This window comes from Camellia sinensis, chromosome 3 (assembly GCF_055761805.1).
Source record: "Camellia sinensis isolate YWXY chromosome 3, ASM5576180v1, whole genome shotgun sequence".
NCBI lineage: Eukaryota > Viridiplantae > Streptophyta > Magnoliopsida > Ericales > Theaceae > Camellia > Camellia sinensis.
Genome location: NC_138963.1, coordinates 195,047,070 through 195,064,273, shown reverse-complemented (window position 1 = coordinate 195,064,273; position 17,204 = coordinate 195,047,070). Strand labels below are relative to the sequence as shown.

At 34.9% G+C, this 17,204-nt stretch overlaps 3 protein-coding genes across 6 annotated transcripts in view; 2 read left to right on the top strand and 1 right to left on the bottom strand.

Annotated features, from left to right (window-relative positions):
* Positions 1–522: 522 nt before the first annotated feature.
* On the top strand, positions 523–4,830 carry IRX9-L (Nucleotide-diphospho-sugar transferases superfamily protein). Of its 2 annotated transcripts, XM_028271085.2 has the most exons (4): positions 523–1,703; positions 3,580–3,829; positions 3,961–4,176; positions 4,307–4,830. In XM_028271085.2, exons 1-3 carry the CDS (start codon positions 919–921, stop codon positions 4,129–4,131), a joined length of 1,206 nt encoding a protein of 401 aa, XP_028126886.2. In that variant the 5' UTR covers positions 523–918; the 3' UTR covers positions 4,132–4,176; positions 4,307–4,830. The 2 variants fall into 2 exon arrangements, with proteins under 2 accessions (XP_028126886.2, XP_082777928.1); XM_082921802.1 differs by lacking the exon at positions 4,307–4,830 and having other exon boundaries at positions 554–1,703; positions 3,961–4,292.
* Positions 4,831–7,958: 3,128 nt separating this feature from the next.
* Positions 7,959–17,204, top strand: part of LOC114323469 (secreted RxLR effector protein 161-like) — a 66,122-nt gene continuing 56,876 nt past the window's right edge. For all 3 annotated transcript variants that reach the window (XR_014365055.1, XM_082921801.1, XM_082921800.1), the window contains exons 1-2: positions 7,959–8,123; positions 14,993–15,086. The gene's annotated coding sequence lies outside the window, so the exon portion shown is untranslated. The remainder of the gene's footprint in view (positions 8,124–14,992; positions 15,087–17,204) is intronic.
* Positions 7,966–13,974, bottom strand: LOC114323415 (putative disease resistance protein RGA3). The gene has a single exon (XM_082921798.1). It carries the CDS (start codon positions 13,663–13,665, stop codon positions 9,904–9,906), a length of 3,762 nt encoding a protein of 1,253 aa, XP_082777924.1. The 5' UTR covers positions 13,666–13,974; the 3' UTR covers positions 7,966–9,903.

Here is a 17,204-nt window from a genome sequence, read left to right as displayed (position 1 = left end):
AATTGTTAGTATCTGATTTTAAAAAAAAATTTATAAAATTTATTACTTTATAAATAAAATTAAAATAATAATAATAATAATACATCACTGATTCAGAGCTCTAGTAGAGCTGCTCTAAAAGCAGCTCTACTGAGCTGGCAACCTCTTTTATATTAAAAAAAAAAAGAAGGCAAATTACATATACCCCTCGAAATTTAGCAAAATTATATATACTCTCTGAAGTTTGAGAAATTACAGATACTCTCCTGAAGGTACTTTTTACGTAACAAATTAGTGAGTAAATTGTTATGAAAATATAAATCTCAGGGGACAATTTGTTATGAAAATATAAACCTTTGAAAGATATCTGTAATTTTTGAAATCTCAAAAAGATATTTATAATTTAACTAAACTTCAAAAAGATATATATAATTTGCTCAAAAAAAAAAGAAAAAAAAGACAATTTAATACTAATTTAGAGCTACTCTTTCAGAGCTCTAAAACAATTTTCATAATAATAATCTCGAGACGCCTAGGTCCTCCGCCGATAAACACCAGGTGACACCTGGACGATGGACTACTACACCGCGCACTTTAGTCACACCCAATTCCAGCTGCCTAGCTAGTGAAGAGAGAGAGAAGAGTATAGCGCGGTCAAAAAAAAAAAAAAAAAAAAAATCGCTAGCCGCCTTTCCATTTCCATCCCATTAGAACAATCGATCTCTCGAACCTGAACAACCAAACAAACAGCACAAATTCAAATCTCACTAGACACTGCCAAAAATCTCTGAATCTCGCATCGGTTCTTCTTTTCCCAGCTCGATCACGTCAATTATTAGCTCAATTCAAATCTGTTCCCTTCTCGATTTGTCCCTCTAGGGCTTCTACTTTTGGAAATCATGTAATAGACTCTATTCTCTATGCTCTGCAATCTGATTCATGGCTTCGATCCGCAGAACTCTCTCTCCCTACCATGATCGGCCTTACCAGAACGGAGGGACTCCGTTTTCAGTTCCATCGCCGCCGCAGCACAAACTTCTCTCAACCGGAAAATCATCCACATTCGCCGCCGGGTTCCGGCGATTCCTCGGCGGCGTTTTCCTCCCACGCTACTCCCGTAAAGGTCAGTTGTTAAAGAAATTGTTCTATAGGTGCTTGTTCTTCTTCTTGCTAGGGTTTTTGTTAGGTATGACTCCGTTTGGGAGCTTTGATGACGTGCGGAGTCATGATTTCTCGTTCGAGATCAAGCCTCCTCTGGCGAATGTTCAGGAGGATGTTGATAGCGTGATTGTGGCGAGGCCTGCGAATTTCGTGGATAAGGTTGAATTAGGTGTTGAGAGGAGGTTGAAGATGAAGGCGAGGTTCGATTTTGTGCCTAGGAAAGAGTTGATTGTGGTGACTCCGACTTATAATAGGGCGCTTCAGGCTTATTTCTTGAATAGATTGGGGCAGGTGCTGAGACTTGTTCCTCCGCCGCTGTTGTGGATTGTGGTGGAGATGAATATGGAGTCGATGGAGACAGCGGAGATATTGAGGAACAGTGGTGTTATGTATAGGCATCTAGTGTGCACCAATAATTCCACTGATTTGAAGGATAGAGGTGTTCATCAACGGAACACGGCGCTCGAGCATATTGAGCATCACAAACTTGATGGGATTGTTTACTTTGCAGATGATGATAATATCTACTCGCTTGAGTTGTTTGAGTCTCTCAGGGAAATCAGGTATTTCATTTGCTTTTGATTTTTGTAATAATTTCTGTTATTTGTGATCTGATTTTATAATAATCTGGAAGTATGCTTGCATTTGGGATATGTGCATCTAATTTGAGTGAAGAATAAGTGAGGGAAATAGCTATTAGATGAGAGATGATAGGTATTAGAGCTTGATTTCATAGGATTTACTAAGACATGTTTTGTGCCCTTAATTGATAATCTTTTTTTCCATCCCTTTTGTTCATAGAAACAGTTTGCTTTACTTATATTGTATGTCTTCCTTTCTTTGTACTTGCAATACGAAATTCAGATACACGACCACTAGGGGTGTCCATGTGTGGGTGTGAGTGTATGTGAGAGAAAGAGAGAGAGAGAAGGGTGTTTGGGAAATATTATAGAGTGGCAGGGCTAAGTAACCTTTTTATGTGGTTGAGTGTATATTGTGGGCTTTTGAAAAACTCGGGGATTACAGAAAATTTTGGGTGGTAACTAATGACCACATTTACAGTGAGGGCCTAAAGCATGCTATGTTTTAGCAAGTAACGTCACTTTTTAGGAGCCAAGAATGTGAACTTCTACCCCAGAAGGGGCTGCTCCTCTTTATATGTTATTAACTAGTTACTAACTACTGTAGATATGAAAAACTTATACCAATAGTATTATCACTCTAAAAATGCACGCATATACGTTTGTACAGATACGTGCATGCAAGAGCACGTAATATATCCTAGCGCATTGTTGTTGTACGTACACGTGGATTGTTGTTGCATATATGCCCTGAATGCCTTTTACGAAAATAATGGAGACATATTTTAAGTCAACTTTAGGTTTTAAGATTTTTTATAAAAAAATTTAAATGCTTGAGAATCCTGAAAATATTTCATGAAAATGTTGTAGTTGAATGAAAGAATTGAGGAATAGTGAGATTGCATGCTCCCTGTAGCTTGTGGATTATTGATGCCTGCCACCTATAGCCTGAAATCATCCTGTTTACTTGATTTGTTGTATCTATCTGCCATTTGTTTCTTAACTTGTAGTATTGCAATTTCCGTTCTTTGAACTACTTAATTGACAAGTTTCACTCATATAACCATTGTGGTTAAATCGTGAATCGTTTTGTTAATATAGTGAATTGTAAATTTATTTAATATAATAACATTTTTTATATATACATATAAAAACACACATGTAATGTTTGATAATAGTCAGTTGGTTGAACCTAGTATCGAATCATGTGAATTGAATACTGAACTGCAAGATCTTAACAACCATGTATGTAATTGGTTTTTCCAAGGTGTGTACTCTTGAATAATGAGCTAGTATAAAAACATATAATTGAGTTGGCAATTGATTTTTTATCTGGTACTCACTCTTATTTCAACCATTTATTCGATAGCACTATTTAGATATTTCTTATGATAAAAAATTAAATAAATAGATGACCTTCAAGAAACCTTTTCAACTATGAATTGGTTTTTTATCTCTCTCTCTCTCTCTCTCTCTATCTCTCTCTCTCTCTCTCTCTCTCTCTCACACACACACACACACACACACACACACACAAACACACTTGTCTGTGTGTTAACAAATAGCATGCGAGTGTAATTTGAGGTTTCAGACATAAGTTGCCAGTTTGAGGAACATTTAATAGGAAATGGCACGAAGATTGTAAGGAAAAGCAGTTTAAAAAATTATTGTAAGTGCTAGAGACTAGTCAAATCACTAGTGAACAATTTATGGTCACAGAAGAAATGTAAGAATTAAAATCAAAACACCAATTTTTTTTATTTAATGGAATTGAACAACTGATCAACTTATTTCTTTATTTTATTTTATTCGTGTTTTATCCTTCTGCAAATTTATTTTATTTACTCTTGATTTATAGCCGTTTTGGCACATGGCCTGTTGCCATGCTTGAATCAAGCAAAAACAAAGCAATATTGGAAGGTCCAGTATGCAACGGCAGTAACTTAATTGGATGGCACACAAATGAGAAGAGTAAAAGACTCCGAAGATTTCATGTTGACATGTCAGGGTTTGCATTCAACAGCACCATATTATGGGACCCAAAGAGATGGCATCGCCCCACTTCAAATCCTATTCGGCAGCTAGACACTGCAAAGGAGGGTTTCCAAGTATACATCACATCATTGCATTTTCAGATATTATATTACACTACCATTTTAAAATTTTCTTAAAATTCTCATCTTCTGGAACTTGAAATGTGCAATTAATATTTACAACTGTTGACTTTGGCTTTCCACAGGAAACCACATTTATAGAACAAGTGGTGGAAGATGAAAGTCAAATGAAAGGTACACCCTTTGGTTGTTCAAGGATAATGAACTGGCATCTTCATTTGGAAGCTGGTGACCTTGTTTATCCCAAAGGCTGGCTGCTTCAGAAGAACCTTGACATCATATTACCGATCAAATGATCAAACTTCAACCCTTTGACCTCAATGCTGAAGAGCCAGGGAGAGGTTTGATTCATGAGTTTCGCTTATGCATTTTTCACCTTTTGAATATATACAATTCATGACCTTGTTGGTTAGGGGAACTGGGTATCTGCAGATATGAATTTGTGATTTGTTTTTTGGTTGTTCTGGGCAGTATGTGGTGTCATTTTAAGCTGGTGGGTCCCACGTCTCTGACCATACCGACAACACTGAGCGGATCGTCATGACTAGTTGTTGGCATACCCAGAATCAGCAATGCCAGATTTTATGCTGGCATATACTTTTAGAGGGAAGATCATGATTTTTATCGTAAATTTCTTTTCTTCCTCCATTAAATTCTTTGCAGAAACAAAAGTAATCGTCGCAAAGTTTTGGTGTTTGTCCACGGTAAGGGATGTAATTGCCTTCAAAATTTTCTTGAATAGAATTTGCTCCGCCTTTTCTAGTTGGTTTGGGTTTTGAATTATTTACCAAATACCAAGTGATACAGGCTTTGTATGAGATTGAGGAAACGCACAAAGTAGCTCGAAATTTTTTCTTTCTTTCATTTTTTTTTTTATGGTGAGGTATTCGTAAAAAATATCTTTGTTAATTGGTCAATTTTACTTTGTTGTTGCAACTGGGAACTTGTCAGTAGGATAATTGGTTCATCATTTATTTGATTTATTGATTTTATCATATGTACTGCATTTGATTTTTTATATTTTAAATCAAGTTCTATTCATCTGACATTAATGAAGTTAATGAAAATTGACGTGTGTGTTGCATAATATATTTCTTGCCTCAGTAGCACTATATTTTTATTAAATTCAATTTGGTCTTTTACATTTTTATGAAAATGTTACTTAAATTAAAAAATATCACATTTAGTACGAATGCCAATTTTTGTAATTTCATTATCATCAGATGAACATCAAGGTGATTGTAAAAAATTGTAAGATTAAAATTAGATCTTAGAGTACAAAATGATATCATGTTCTTCCAGCTTTGGTTTCGGAGAGTATATTTAAGTCAATCGTGTTCATGGTAGGCAATTTGAGAAAGACAAGTCCATTTCTTTTGTATGGCTCAAGTGTCAAGACGAGAACCATTCAATGGCATTGTCATACGTATATTGGTCGAGAGAATAAAATACTACCGAGTAAAAGCATTGCTCTTTAGATTTCTCAATAACACGACACAAGTAATTCAATAATATATATGATATATCATCATATGTTTAATAATACGATGCAAGTAACTCAATAATATATCACCATTTATATTGACTAGGTATATATATCTTAATTCTATTAGGCTATCTTTAACAGTTTATCAAATTGAAGTAAAAAAAATGGCGAATTTCTCAATCTAATATTAGTCACTCCAACTGTGAGTACTGTAACTTTCATTAAAAAAAACGTACTGAACGTTCAGGGGACAACCGGCCAATTGACAGGAAAGAGCAAAATGAATCAACAGAACTTCTATCAAACTTTAACCCCAAAAACAAAAATAAAAACAAATTAGGCCAAAATTTGAAGAATCAATTTTGATCAATGGAACAAAATCTCACAAGAAAACAAAGAAATACGTATAAAAGATGAGAATCAAACCATGGTATTGGCATTTTCGAAGCAGACCATCCAATAGCCTCAAACAAGTTTGGTCATCATCAACAGCAAGAACACACATACCCATAGGAAAGTTATCACTCTCATCCCTTAAATGCCCTCTAATTTCCTCTACAGTCATTTTGAAGAAATAATTTTCAAAACCTAGATAAGAACAGAGCTCAAAGAAAGAGATCACAGAACAAAAGTTTTAGATTTGAGTAATGAATTGAAAACTATGTTGTTTTGGAACTTTTTCACCAAACCCAGAAGACAAAGAAAGCCACTGATAGGAGGATTTGTGAGGGGCATCAATGAGAGAGAGTGGGTAGCACTAATGGTGACAGTTGAACATGATAACATTAGCACTAATGATCAGGCCCCGGCCTGAGATTTCTGAAATCTAAAGTCAATAATCAACTAATAAATTTTTGGGGTCCTTCATATTTTTTTTTTATTGAATGAAAAAAATGAAGATAAAAGACAAAATTTGTGGCAAAATCACAAAAAATACTTAGTATTACATTACAACAATTAATAAGTGTCATTTGATTCTCGCTCTTCTTATATATTTAGAAGCAAATAAATCAATTATACTTGCATAATCTAGTTTTTTTACAAAATCATTTTCAATGGATAACAATGCTAATTATTTTAAATGAGCATTTCAATTTTTTAATGGGTCAATTTATTTTAAGTTAGTTTGGGTCTTCCTTAATTTTTTTTAGATTTAAAATATACCTAATATATTACAATAAACTATAATAGGAGGATCATTTTTTGGGTCTATTTTCAATGAATAACAATGTTAATTTTTTTGAATGGGCCTTCTAATTTTTTAATGGGTCAATTTATTTTAAGTTAGTTTGGGCCTTCTTTAAATTTTTTTTTAACTTAAAACATACTTAATATATTACACTATACTATAATAGACGGGGCTCATTTTTTGGGTCTATTTTGAGGGGTCCTAGGCCATGTCCTTGTTGGCCCATGCCTAGGGCCGGCACTGCTTATGGTGTATAGGTAAAAAAAAAAAAATAAATAAAATAAAATATAGAGGTGGTCACCCGGGAGGTCAAACGGGCAGTCGATTGGTTAATGTAAATTTTTACAAATTATTGCCTTGAGGTAATTATCTGGAGGGACATCCGGTTGGACGTCCGGCCGGTCGTCCTATGGGTCACCACTCAACGACTATGCATAATAAATTGCTGAAAGATGCAAGACATCTTCAGTTTGGTGAAAGATTTGAAATGTTTTCAATTTGATACATATTTGATGAAATTAATAAAAACCAAAAAAATATATTTTTTTATCAAATTTAAATTTGATAATAAATTTAGTTAAACGTTGGAGATGAACTTGTGAATTATGATCACATGAAAGTTATATAAAAATGGTTAAAATGATATTGATGAATTGTTGCATTTAAAAGAGGTTTAAAACACCACGAGTCATAAAAATAAATAAACAAATAATTAAATAAAAAACCTAAAACAAGCGTTGCCCTCAATAAAATAAAAAATAAAAAATAAAAAGAGTAAATTAAACGAAATTCTTTTGAAGTTTTTAAAATATATAATAATTCACAATTTTAATATAATCATACAATTTATTCATTTTTTTTATAATTTGAGTAAATGTACCGAAAATAATGCAGTGTTGTGAAAATATATAAATAAACAATGTAAAATGTATATTTTTGTATAAAAAATATGATAATATTATTTTTTTTATTCATATAACTACCAAATTATTAATGAAAATAAAATATAAATGTTATACAAATTAAAAGAAAAATTAGTAAAATATTCCTCTCAAACTTTGTATATAGGAGAAGTTTAAGATACTTTTTTTATTAGCTAAGATTTCTCGATGAAATTTTTCGGTGATCATACTAGAAATTTTTTTAAATTTTTTCGTGATCATATCAAAGAAATTTTAAATTTTTTTGTAAAAATTGAGATTTTTTTGTGTTGGGACCAAAATTTCTTTAAGTCGGACAAAATTTCTTTGAGCCAAATTTTCTCTATGAAAATATTGAGAGACCTTAACTACTATGAAAATATTGTATATCCTTTATTTTATAAAATCTTAATATCAATACCTTAAAAAAAATCATAAAATAAAATCACAAAAAATTTAATATAATTTTATGTTATATCAAAATTTAAATTGTACCACCTTAATATATTTTCTCCAAATTTTCAAGAGTTGTGTTAGGGTTTAGGGTAGACATTTTTTACCTAATAAAAAATTAAGTGGACATTGTTTCATCACTTTGCGATCCGAACCCCAAGCCGGAGCGGCCCGCGACGGAGCGGGGTTGATGCAGAGGCTGAAGGAGGAGTACAAGGCGTTACATTCGATGTCCACTAGGTATTCGGTGACAACCTGTTCTCCTCAATTTCTATGATCAATGGTGGTTCTATATTTTATGGTATATTCTGATGGGAATTTGTGGTGGTTTTGGGTTTTTTTCACACCCTGCTTTTCAAGCCTCTTTGGGGCGAATTACTGGGATGCTTTCTGATTTGTTTCCTTCTTATTTCTTGTTAATTGAATTCCAATTTAATTCTTCGAGGTTAAAGATTAATTGGAATTTTGCACTACATTATGAATTATTAACAAAGTCCTACGTGTTCTTCACTGAATTTTGGTTGCCATTGGTTTGCAATTCTATAATACTGTTGGTTTAGTTGGTTAGAAAATGAGTGGGAAAGAGAAAAACGACAACAAGAAAAAAAAAAAAGATTTAAATTATATGTTCTATGTTGTTTGGGTTTCAATTCACGAGAGAAGTCACTTCAACTTGATCAAATTGTTGTAGTGGGCTTGACCAACTATTACATTTTCTTTTTGTCTTCTTTCATTTTTGTGAACTATTTTAGGTGCTTAATCATCGTCGAATAACTAAACTGTATTAGGTGTAAAAACTTAAACTTCAACATTTTTATTGGAATATGGATTAGATAAAAAAAGGATCAATGGTTTAAAAGGTTCTTATTGAGTCAAAGAGATTGTGATAACATGGGCACGGATACAAAACATGGCAATTTTGAAAAAAATTAGGATACGGACATGGCGGGTACGATAAAAATTTATTTATTTTTGTATATTTTTATTTGCTATGTATATGAGTATAAATTTAGGGCATAAAAATATAAGATGCATGAATGCATATGTGGCTGTACTTTTATTTTTCACTTTCCCCTCTCTTTGTTTTCATATGTATTATTTTCCCAAATCATCTTTCAAATCATCATGCCATTCTTTATTGTTTCTCTTTCCAATTTCTTCTTCATCTCCTTTTCCTAAACCCAATTCATCGAACTGAAAAACACAATTGTACATATATGTATACACATCCAAAAAAAAAAAAAAAGTTGAATTTAAATCAAATGTGCCATTTTGATGGATGTTCTAAATTCTAATATTAACCTGAGCAGCTGGTGTTAGCAAGCACTGACAAAGCACGTTCCAACATTTTAGACCTACCACTTTCTTCTTTTGTAAGCATGCCATGCACTCTTGGGGGGTAGTATGCTTTTGAGCTATGAAGCACGGACACGGATACGGATACGGACACGGGACATAGCAATTTCCAAAAAATGGGGACACGGCAAATTTTATTTTATATATTTTTATGTGTTATGTAGATTTATATTACATTCATTGTAAATCAAAATTAACAAACGCTAACATAATAACATTAATTCAACAAATATAACCACTACATTTAAACAAATTAGTAGATCATCCATTCACAAAAAAGTCATAATAAATGATAACAAGAACTAAGACGAGAAGGGGAAAACATTCAACATCCACCAATATTCTTCACAAAAGCATTAAATAAGAGAGACAAAAGAAGAAGAAAAAAAAAATAGCCCCACCGTGGCCCCTACAAAAAAACCATTAAATTAAAGGGACACACCATCTGGCATGTCCTGTACGTGTCCTCGGCGTGTCCACGTGTCGGACACTGCCACGGCACTGATTTGGAGTGTCCATGCTTCATAGCTTTTGAGTCTTGACTCACTTTGTTCTAGCTATTGAATTGAAATGATCCATTGCATGCAAATTGCTATTATATATCAATTGCTACAATTTTATAGCCAGGGATACAAGTACTTGACCAGTTAGAAACAAGAACAGTTTATGACTGTTGCAACTTGAAGTGCTTGCAGCAACATTGTGTTGCCTGCTGTGATGCTGATGATCCGATGTAGATGTATGGGACATGGGATATCTTTTTCCAGTCTGCTCCTCTGTCCTGGCATCTTTCCTCAAGGTCAGGACAATCTCTAATGGACAAATGCTGGAGTGCATTGAGACGTTCTAGACCTTTTGGCAAACACTTCATATTCTGACAATCGGTGATTGCCAATGATCGAAGAGAAATGAGGTTCTCCACCCAATCTGGCAAATCCATGAGGTTTGGACAGCTGCAAATTTCCAGGTTCTGCAAAGTCTTGACATATTGTAGTCCTTCTGGTAGAGATGCCAGTACTTGACAGCTTAATATACTAAGACTTCGGAGTGCTGAGAGATGCTGCAGTTCATCGGGTAAATAGCGCAGATTTGGACAATACATGATTGTCAGGTGCTCAAGGGCTGTTAGTTGCTTTATTCCCTTTGGCAGAGAAGCCAGGTTATTGCAGTTCTCTATAGAAAATGATCGAAGGGAATGCAAGCCCCGAATGCCTTCCTCTGGCAAAGAGACTAAACTAGTACACTCCGTGATTTCCAAAGACTCCAAAGAGGTAAGGTTTCTAATTTGCTGTGGCAGACCAGATAGTTCTTCACACCAGCGTAAAGTCAATGACTTTAGAGCTCCAAGGTTTTTCAAATCCCATGGCAGTGAACTAAGTTGTTGGCAAGAGCTGATTGTTAAAGATGTAAGAGGACTGTTCTGCAGCAATCCTTGTGGTAGGTGCAATAGCTCTGGAAAGGAGTCAATAATAAGAGTGGAGAGTGAATTTAGCTCTGCTGCTGACCTGAGTATCCTAGCATTGCAGTTTCGCAGCTCCAAATGTTGGAGAGATGGAAACTGCGGCATGGTTTCGAGTCTAGGACATGCAATGATGGTAAGTCTCTGCACGCAAGTCAAGGCATCTTGCGAATTCTCACTCTCCCATGCTTGTAAACTGGGAAAATCTTTGAGGGTTAGTTGCTCCAGTGAAGGAAATGCAGTCCCTTTGCCTTCTACACCGTAGAACTCACTACCAATGCTCACCACTGCATCTAGTCCTTGCATGTTTAGAACCTTGAGGAAAGGAAGTTGCCCGAGTGTAGGAAGCTTTTCACATCTTCTGCAGTTGTTCAAAACCAGCTCTGTAAGATTTGGAAGCATGATGTCATTCATCCATTGTGGAAATAGGACTCCCGAGTAACCATTTAGAATCAACTTTCTTAAAGTGTTGTTGGGTTTCAAGCAGTTGAGCATAGTCTCTGCGTGATTATGATTGGTATGATGCCCTTCTACAGGTTGCCTTGATGGATAATGATCTGACTTTGCGTCATCATCCCCCCATGATAATCCCAGTGAGTGAAGCTGCTTTTTCTCCAAACAAAGAACTGGTACTATACTACCAACATTCTCCAAATGCTTGATTTTCAACTCACCACGAAGATCTAGATGCACAAGTTGGAAAAGGCTCTCATCAAATGCAGGGCCAACAATAAAAACCGGCAAGGTCTGAAGATTCAGTAAACTTCTTATAGATGCTGGAGTACGGGTGAGTCTTGTGCAGTCCTTTATAATCAGATGTCTCAGGTTTGTCAGTCGTGTTATGCCATTTGGTAAATTCATCAAACTGTGACAGCCTGAGAGATCCAGCGTCTGCAAATTGCAGAGGTTCTGGATTGTATTAGGTAAAGTTTCCAAAAGGGTGTTAGAGAGATCGACATACCTCAAATATATCAACACACCAATTGATTTGTGCAGACTTCTGATCCCACACCCACTTAAATCTAGCATTCTGAGGTGTTTAAAGACTGCAGCTATGTTTGGTAGGGCTTTGACAGAGTCATTTGTCGGAGAGAAAAATCTGAGAGTTCTTAATTTCTTTGCAGCAAACAAAGCTTCAGGAACCCTAAAAGACCAAAAATTGCAGAATATTGTTGCATGGCGAGTTTGCTCAATATTACTACTTAGGTCTGATGAGTGATGAACTTGCGCCGGCTTGACAGAAGTATCATCGTGATCTAGCATCAGGAACTCATTACCAGTGACAAATTTTGCGAGGTCGTGAATGAGGTTATGCATTGTAAACTCTGTCTGATTGCTGTCATCATATTTATTTACTGCTTCAAAGAAAGACATCAACAGCAAATCGTTGAAATATTCGTTGCCAGTGTCCTCCATCTTCTTAGAAGAGAAGGTATCGTCAGAGGATTGAATCAAGCCTTCTGCAATCCACAGGCGTATCAACTTTTCCTTGCTGATCTCAAAATTCTTGGGCAATGTTGAGCAGTATGCAAAGCATCGTTTCAGATGTGATGGCAAATGGTTGTAACTCAACCTCAAAGCCGAAAAAATTCTGTTCTTTCCTTCATCCAGATTCCATAGTTCGCTCTTCTGCACATGTAGCCACTCACTTTCCTCTCTTTTGAAGCGCATCAAACTTCCAAGAATCTTGGCGGCTAAGGGCACCCCTCCACATTTCTTGACAATCTGTTTCCCTATTGGCAGCAAGTTTGGATAGCCTCCCTCTTCTCCCAACTCAAAAGCTCGTTGCTTGAACAAAGTCCAGCATTCATCTTCGCTTAGAGCTTCCAACGTGTAAGGGTGCATTGTTTTCATTATTGATGAAACTCTTTTGCTGCGGGTGGTGATTATAATTTTGCTTCCATCTGCACCATTTCTCAATGGATATCTCAATTTCTCCCATTCGTCTTGATCATCGGTCCATACATCATCCAACACAAGAAGGTATCGCTTCCCACACAATGATTCAAACAGTTGAGACTGTAGTACACCTATCTGTGAGGACTCATGGTTTTGTTTAGTTGTGTACTCCAGAATTTCATTTATGATCTTTCTTGGATTAAAATTATCATACACTGACACCCATATTCTTAGATCAAAATGACTTGCCACCCTTGGATCGTTATATGCCAATTGAGCAAGAGTTGTTTTTCCAATTCCCCCAATTCCAACAATTGGAATTACTGAAACACTGACCGTGTCAGTGTTCGTGGTGGCCAACAGTAAAATATTTACTATTGCATCCGCGTCCTTTCTTCTACCACAGACCTCTGATTCATCTATATGAGGTCCTGTTTGTCGTCGTTCTATCATATCAGACCGCTCATACACCATTCTCTCCCTGAACTGGAAGTTAGACATCTCTCTTGCTATATCATCCAACCTCTCTTGAATCGTTGTCAGCTTACGAGGCATAACATAGTAGTTTGAAACAGGCTCAAGAGCTAAGCAAACAATAGGTACCTTCTTTTTCTTCGTCTTTCTTTGGAGAAACTGGGTGGTGACCTCGTCCAGAAGGTCATCAATGTCGTAAACCACATCTTGAAGCTTTCTCAGCCAGACCTTCACCTTCTTATCCTTGAGCTGTTGTTCTTCTGCATCTTCGATGACTGCTCGAATCACAGGCAGTGTAGCTTTCAGCTTCTCGAGCTTTTTCCGGTAGTGGCTGCTGAACTGAAGCTTCATCAGAACCTGTGAAGCAAGTTTTTCGAAGATCACCTGTAGAAGGGGTGATATTACTATTTGATCCATGGCAAAGCTTTTGCAAATTTTGGGTTTTCTGTTTGGTTGCTGTGAAAACAAAAGCAAGCGATGAAGCTCTGTGATTGACAGGGTTAGTGCTATCATTCTACCAGGGAAATTGCTAATCTTCATCTTTGTAACTTCCTGGAAATTATCAATAAGGAGTATGGGATTGGTCATAATCATAAGCACCAAAGTCTTTGGACGTTGCTGGGAAATTTTAAATTTTTATTTTCTGAAGAGTAGACTTTTCTCCAGTCATGGAGGTTGATTGGACAGTCCAGTCCGTCATTTTGTCAAGAGCCGTGGTGTTGGTTTTGATGATCTGAACCGGATCATTTTTTTCACATGTATATAGATTATCCATGAAAAAAAGTCAATATGATAATCCTAGTCATATATTTTTTTATATTTGTTTTAAACCAAAAAGATAGACAGAGGTATGATTTTGATAGTATTGCTAATCTTTTTGAAAATAAATATAATGAAATCATGTGGCTATGATTACTGGATAGATAAATTTTTTTTAATGGATCTACACACAAAACTAGGAAATGATTAGATTGTATCATCAAAACCACAGATGAGGCGGTGACTGTTGCTTCTCTCCTACTGTCCGAAAGAAAGAAAACAAAATGATATATATGTTTTATAACATGAGTCTAATTGATCTCATTTGTTTTCTAAACATTCTTGAAAGTTTTCTACCATGTACAGGATATCGAAAAGACTTGGATTAAATAATATTTCGAATCATGAAATCAACTAATATATAATTTGGGTAGAAAGGGACTACAACCCATTAATAAAATCAACCAAGGAAACTTCTTTCAGCTGAAAGTCAGTACTTGAAATTGTGAGGGTTCTGTGCAGAGAAACTTTTGTGCATAAAACAAAAAAACTTTGCAATAGTCTTTGGCCAATGTTTCTGCTTATACACATTCATCGATTTTTGACTTTTTGGGATTTGGCACTCAACAGACTTGGAGCATTTAGTGAGCTCTTTTACCTAAACTAATGTTTAGCTTGCCTTCTTGTCTTTGTTGTCCAAATTAGAAACTGTATAGCACACTTGCTCTCTAAAACACAGACTTTTCTTCTTCAATGCAACGACACTTGACAAGATTTCAGAGTTCATGTATCGGAAACATCTTTGTTCCTTCTATTTTTATTTGTTTTGAAAAAACAATCTGTTCATGGTGTAATTTGTTGGATATTTTGTTGTTGATGCTAAGTAAAATTTTGAGATTGATTTGGATTTGTTATTTTTTTAAGTGAGATCTATATTTAAGTACAGGGGTCGGTTGTTCAAGCATAAATTATTATATGGACCCAAACTATCTCTTGTTTGCTCACCAATCGTTCAATAATTGTTCCGTTTTAGTTTTTTTATTGGAGTAGTGTACTACATAATTCGCTGGTAGTATATAGAATTTTTGCATAAGAATAATGTGATAATGTCATTTTTATTATTAAATGCATCTTCAATGGTCCATTTGTTCTAAATTGATAGGTTCAAGGCACGGCAATTTGAGAGAAGACACTTGCAAAGTAAGTGGGTTTTGAATTATTTTCCAAAACACCAAGTGATACAGGCTTTATAAGAGGTATTCGTAAAAAAATATCTTGCTAATTCGTCAATTTTACGTTGTTGTTACAACTGGGAACTTTGTTGGTAGATAATTGGTTCATCATTTATTTGATTTATTGATTTCATCATATGTACTGTATTTAACTTTTTATATTTTAAAAATTAAGTTGCGATATTACTTTTCTATTGATCTAGTGTTAATAAAATTGATGAAAATTAACATGTGGCATACATAATATATTTCTCGCCTCAATAGCACTATATTTTTGCTAAATTCAATTTGGTCTTTTACATTTTCATCGCAAAAAAGTTACTTAGGCCAAGTTTGGGAATACTAAAAAAGTGCACTTTTTGTCTTTTTGGACTAAAAAATTGAGGTTGAAAATATGGATGTTTGGGTTAACTTTTTGACTTTTTATTGAAAAATGTGTAATAAAAAATTGTAAAAATTGATTTGTAGGGAAAAATTTGAATTGGGAGTTGTGTAGCCGTAATTGTTGACTTTTGGTGAATAGTGTTAACTTTTTAACTTTTTGAATAACTTTTTGACTTTTTAACTTTTTTGGATCTTCCCAAACTTGGCCTTAAATTAAAACAAGGTAATACTGAAATTTGACTTCAATTATAAGAAGATGATTATAAAAAAGGGTAAATTATAACTTAACCCCCTGTGGTTTACCCAAAAAACACGGAGCCCCCCTATAGTTTCATTTGTAACACTTAAACACCTTATACTTTATACCAAAGTGCAATTTTGGACGGACGTAACAGAAATTGTAAAAAGTCTAAATTACCCTTATTTATTTCTCTAATTTTCTTCTTAATGCCATTATAAATCACCAGTCAACAAATTGAATCTATCATTGATAAGTTAACATGTAGACACTTGAGGAGAAGGATAAATGGTGAACCCAAGCTTTGACTTCTCTCTCTCTCTCTCTCTCTCTCTATATATATATATATATTATATATTTTCTCTCACCGTGACCACCATCATCACCACCATTGCCCAGCTTCGTCAAAACCAAGAACCATTTTTTACAAAATGCTATAGATGAAGCAACAGAAGAGAGTAGATGATGAAAAAGAAGAAATAGATTTTGAGATGTTTCTTTGAAATGTGTGACGTTAGTTTTCGGACAACTTTCGGCATGCCGAAACCACCCATTTCAGAAAGAAGTGAGAAAATGAGGTAGCGTAGGATGAAGTATAAAGCAAGGTGAGGAGATTGGTGAAAGAACATGATAAAACCGTTAAGAATCGCGAAAGTTATGGAGTCCGAAAGATGGGCCGAAGAAATGTCGAAAACAGGAAGAAAAAGTGGGGTTGGTTGGTATGAATCCCATCAATGCTATTTCAAAAATCTAAATGTTTACATATATTAATTATTTGAATTCATGGGTTGGATTTGTTACTAATTTGAATTATAAGAAGAAAAATGGGTTTGGATAATTTTTAGTGAGAGAAGTTGTGGTGGTGATTTTGAGTGGTGGTTTTGCATGGAATAAGAAGTTGGTTGTGGATAATTTTTAGAGAGAGAAGTTGTGGTGGTGATTTTGAGTGGTGGTTTTTCATGGAATAAGAAGTTGGTTGTGGATAATTTTTAGAGAGAGAAGTTGTAGTGGTGATTTTAAGTGATGGTTTTGCATGGAATAAGAAGTTGGTTGTGGTTTTGCATGAAATATGATGGTGGTGATGTTGGTTGGTTGTGATTTTGCATGAAAGGTGATGGTGGTGAGATAAGAGGGGAAACAAGAGGTGACGGTGCTGATGGTGGTGAAGGTGATGATGATATTGTATATTTATATAATGAGAGAGAGAGAACTTGAGGTAAATGAAACAAACAAAAGGATATTAATGCTTTAGGTAAATGGAACCCATGCTCAAACCAATGCTCAAAGGATGTTAATGCTTGAGGTAAATGAAACCCATGCTCAAACACTGAATTTTGTTTGGGGATAAAGATGTTAATGTTTCGCTAAGAATGTAATCCAAGCTCTATTGCACTACACCATTTTGTGTATATATATGGCAATAAGGGTGTTTTGATCATTTGCTATATGTTTTTGGGAGGGAAAAACTGTTCCACTCATCATTCATGATCGTGCAATACACGTTCTGTTTAAATAAATAG

Bases quoted from the DNA above. Each gene is read 5' to 3' on its own strand.
- LOC114323415 (XM_082921798.1), bottom strand. From the start codon at position 13,665: ATGATTATGACCAATCCCATACTCCTTATTGATAATTTCCAGGAAGTT.
- IRX9-L (XM_028271085.2), top strand. From the start codon at position 919: ATGGCTTCGATCCGCAGAACTCTCTCTCCCTACCATGATCGGCCTTAC. The intron at 1,704-3,579 runs GTATTTCATTTG...CTTGATTTATAG, and splicing joins GAGTCTCTCAGGGAAATCAG to CCGTTTTGGCACATGGCCTG. The intron at 3,830-3,960 runs GTATACATCACA...GGCTTTCCACAG, and splicing joins CTGCAAAGGAGGGTTTCCAA to GAAACCACATTTATAGAACA.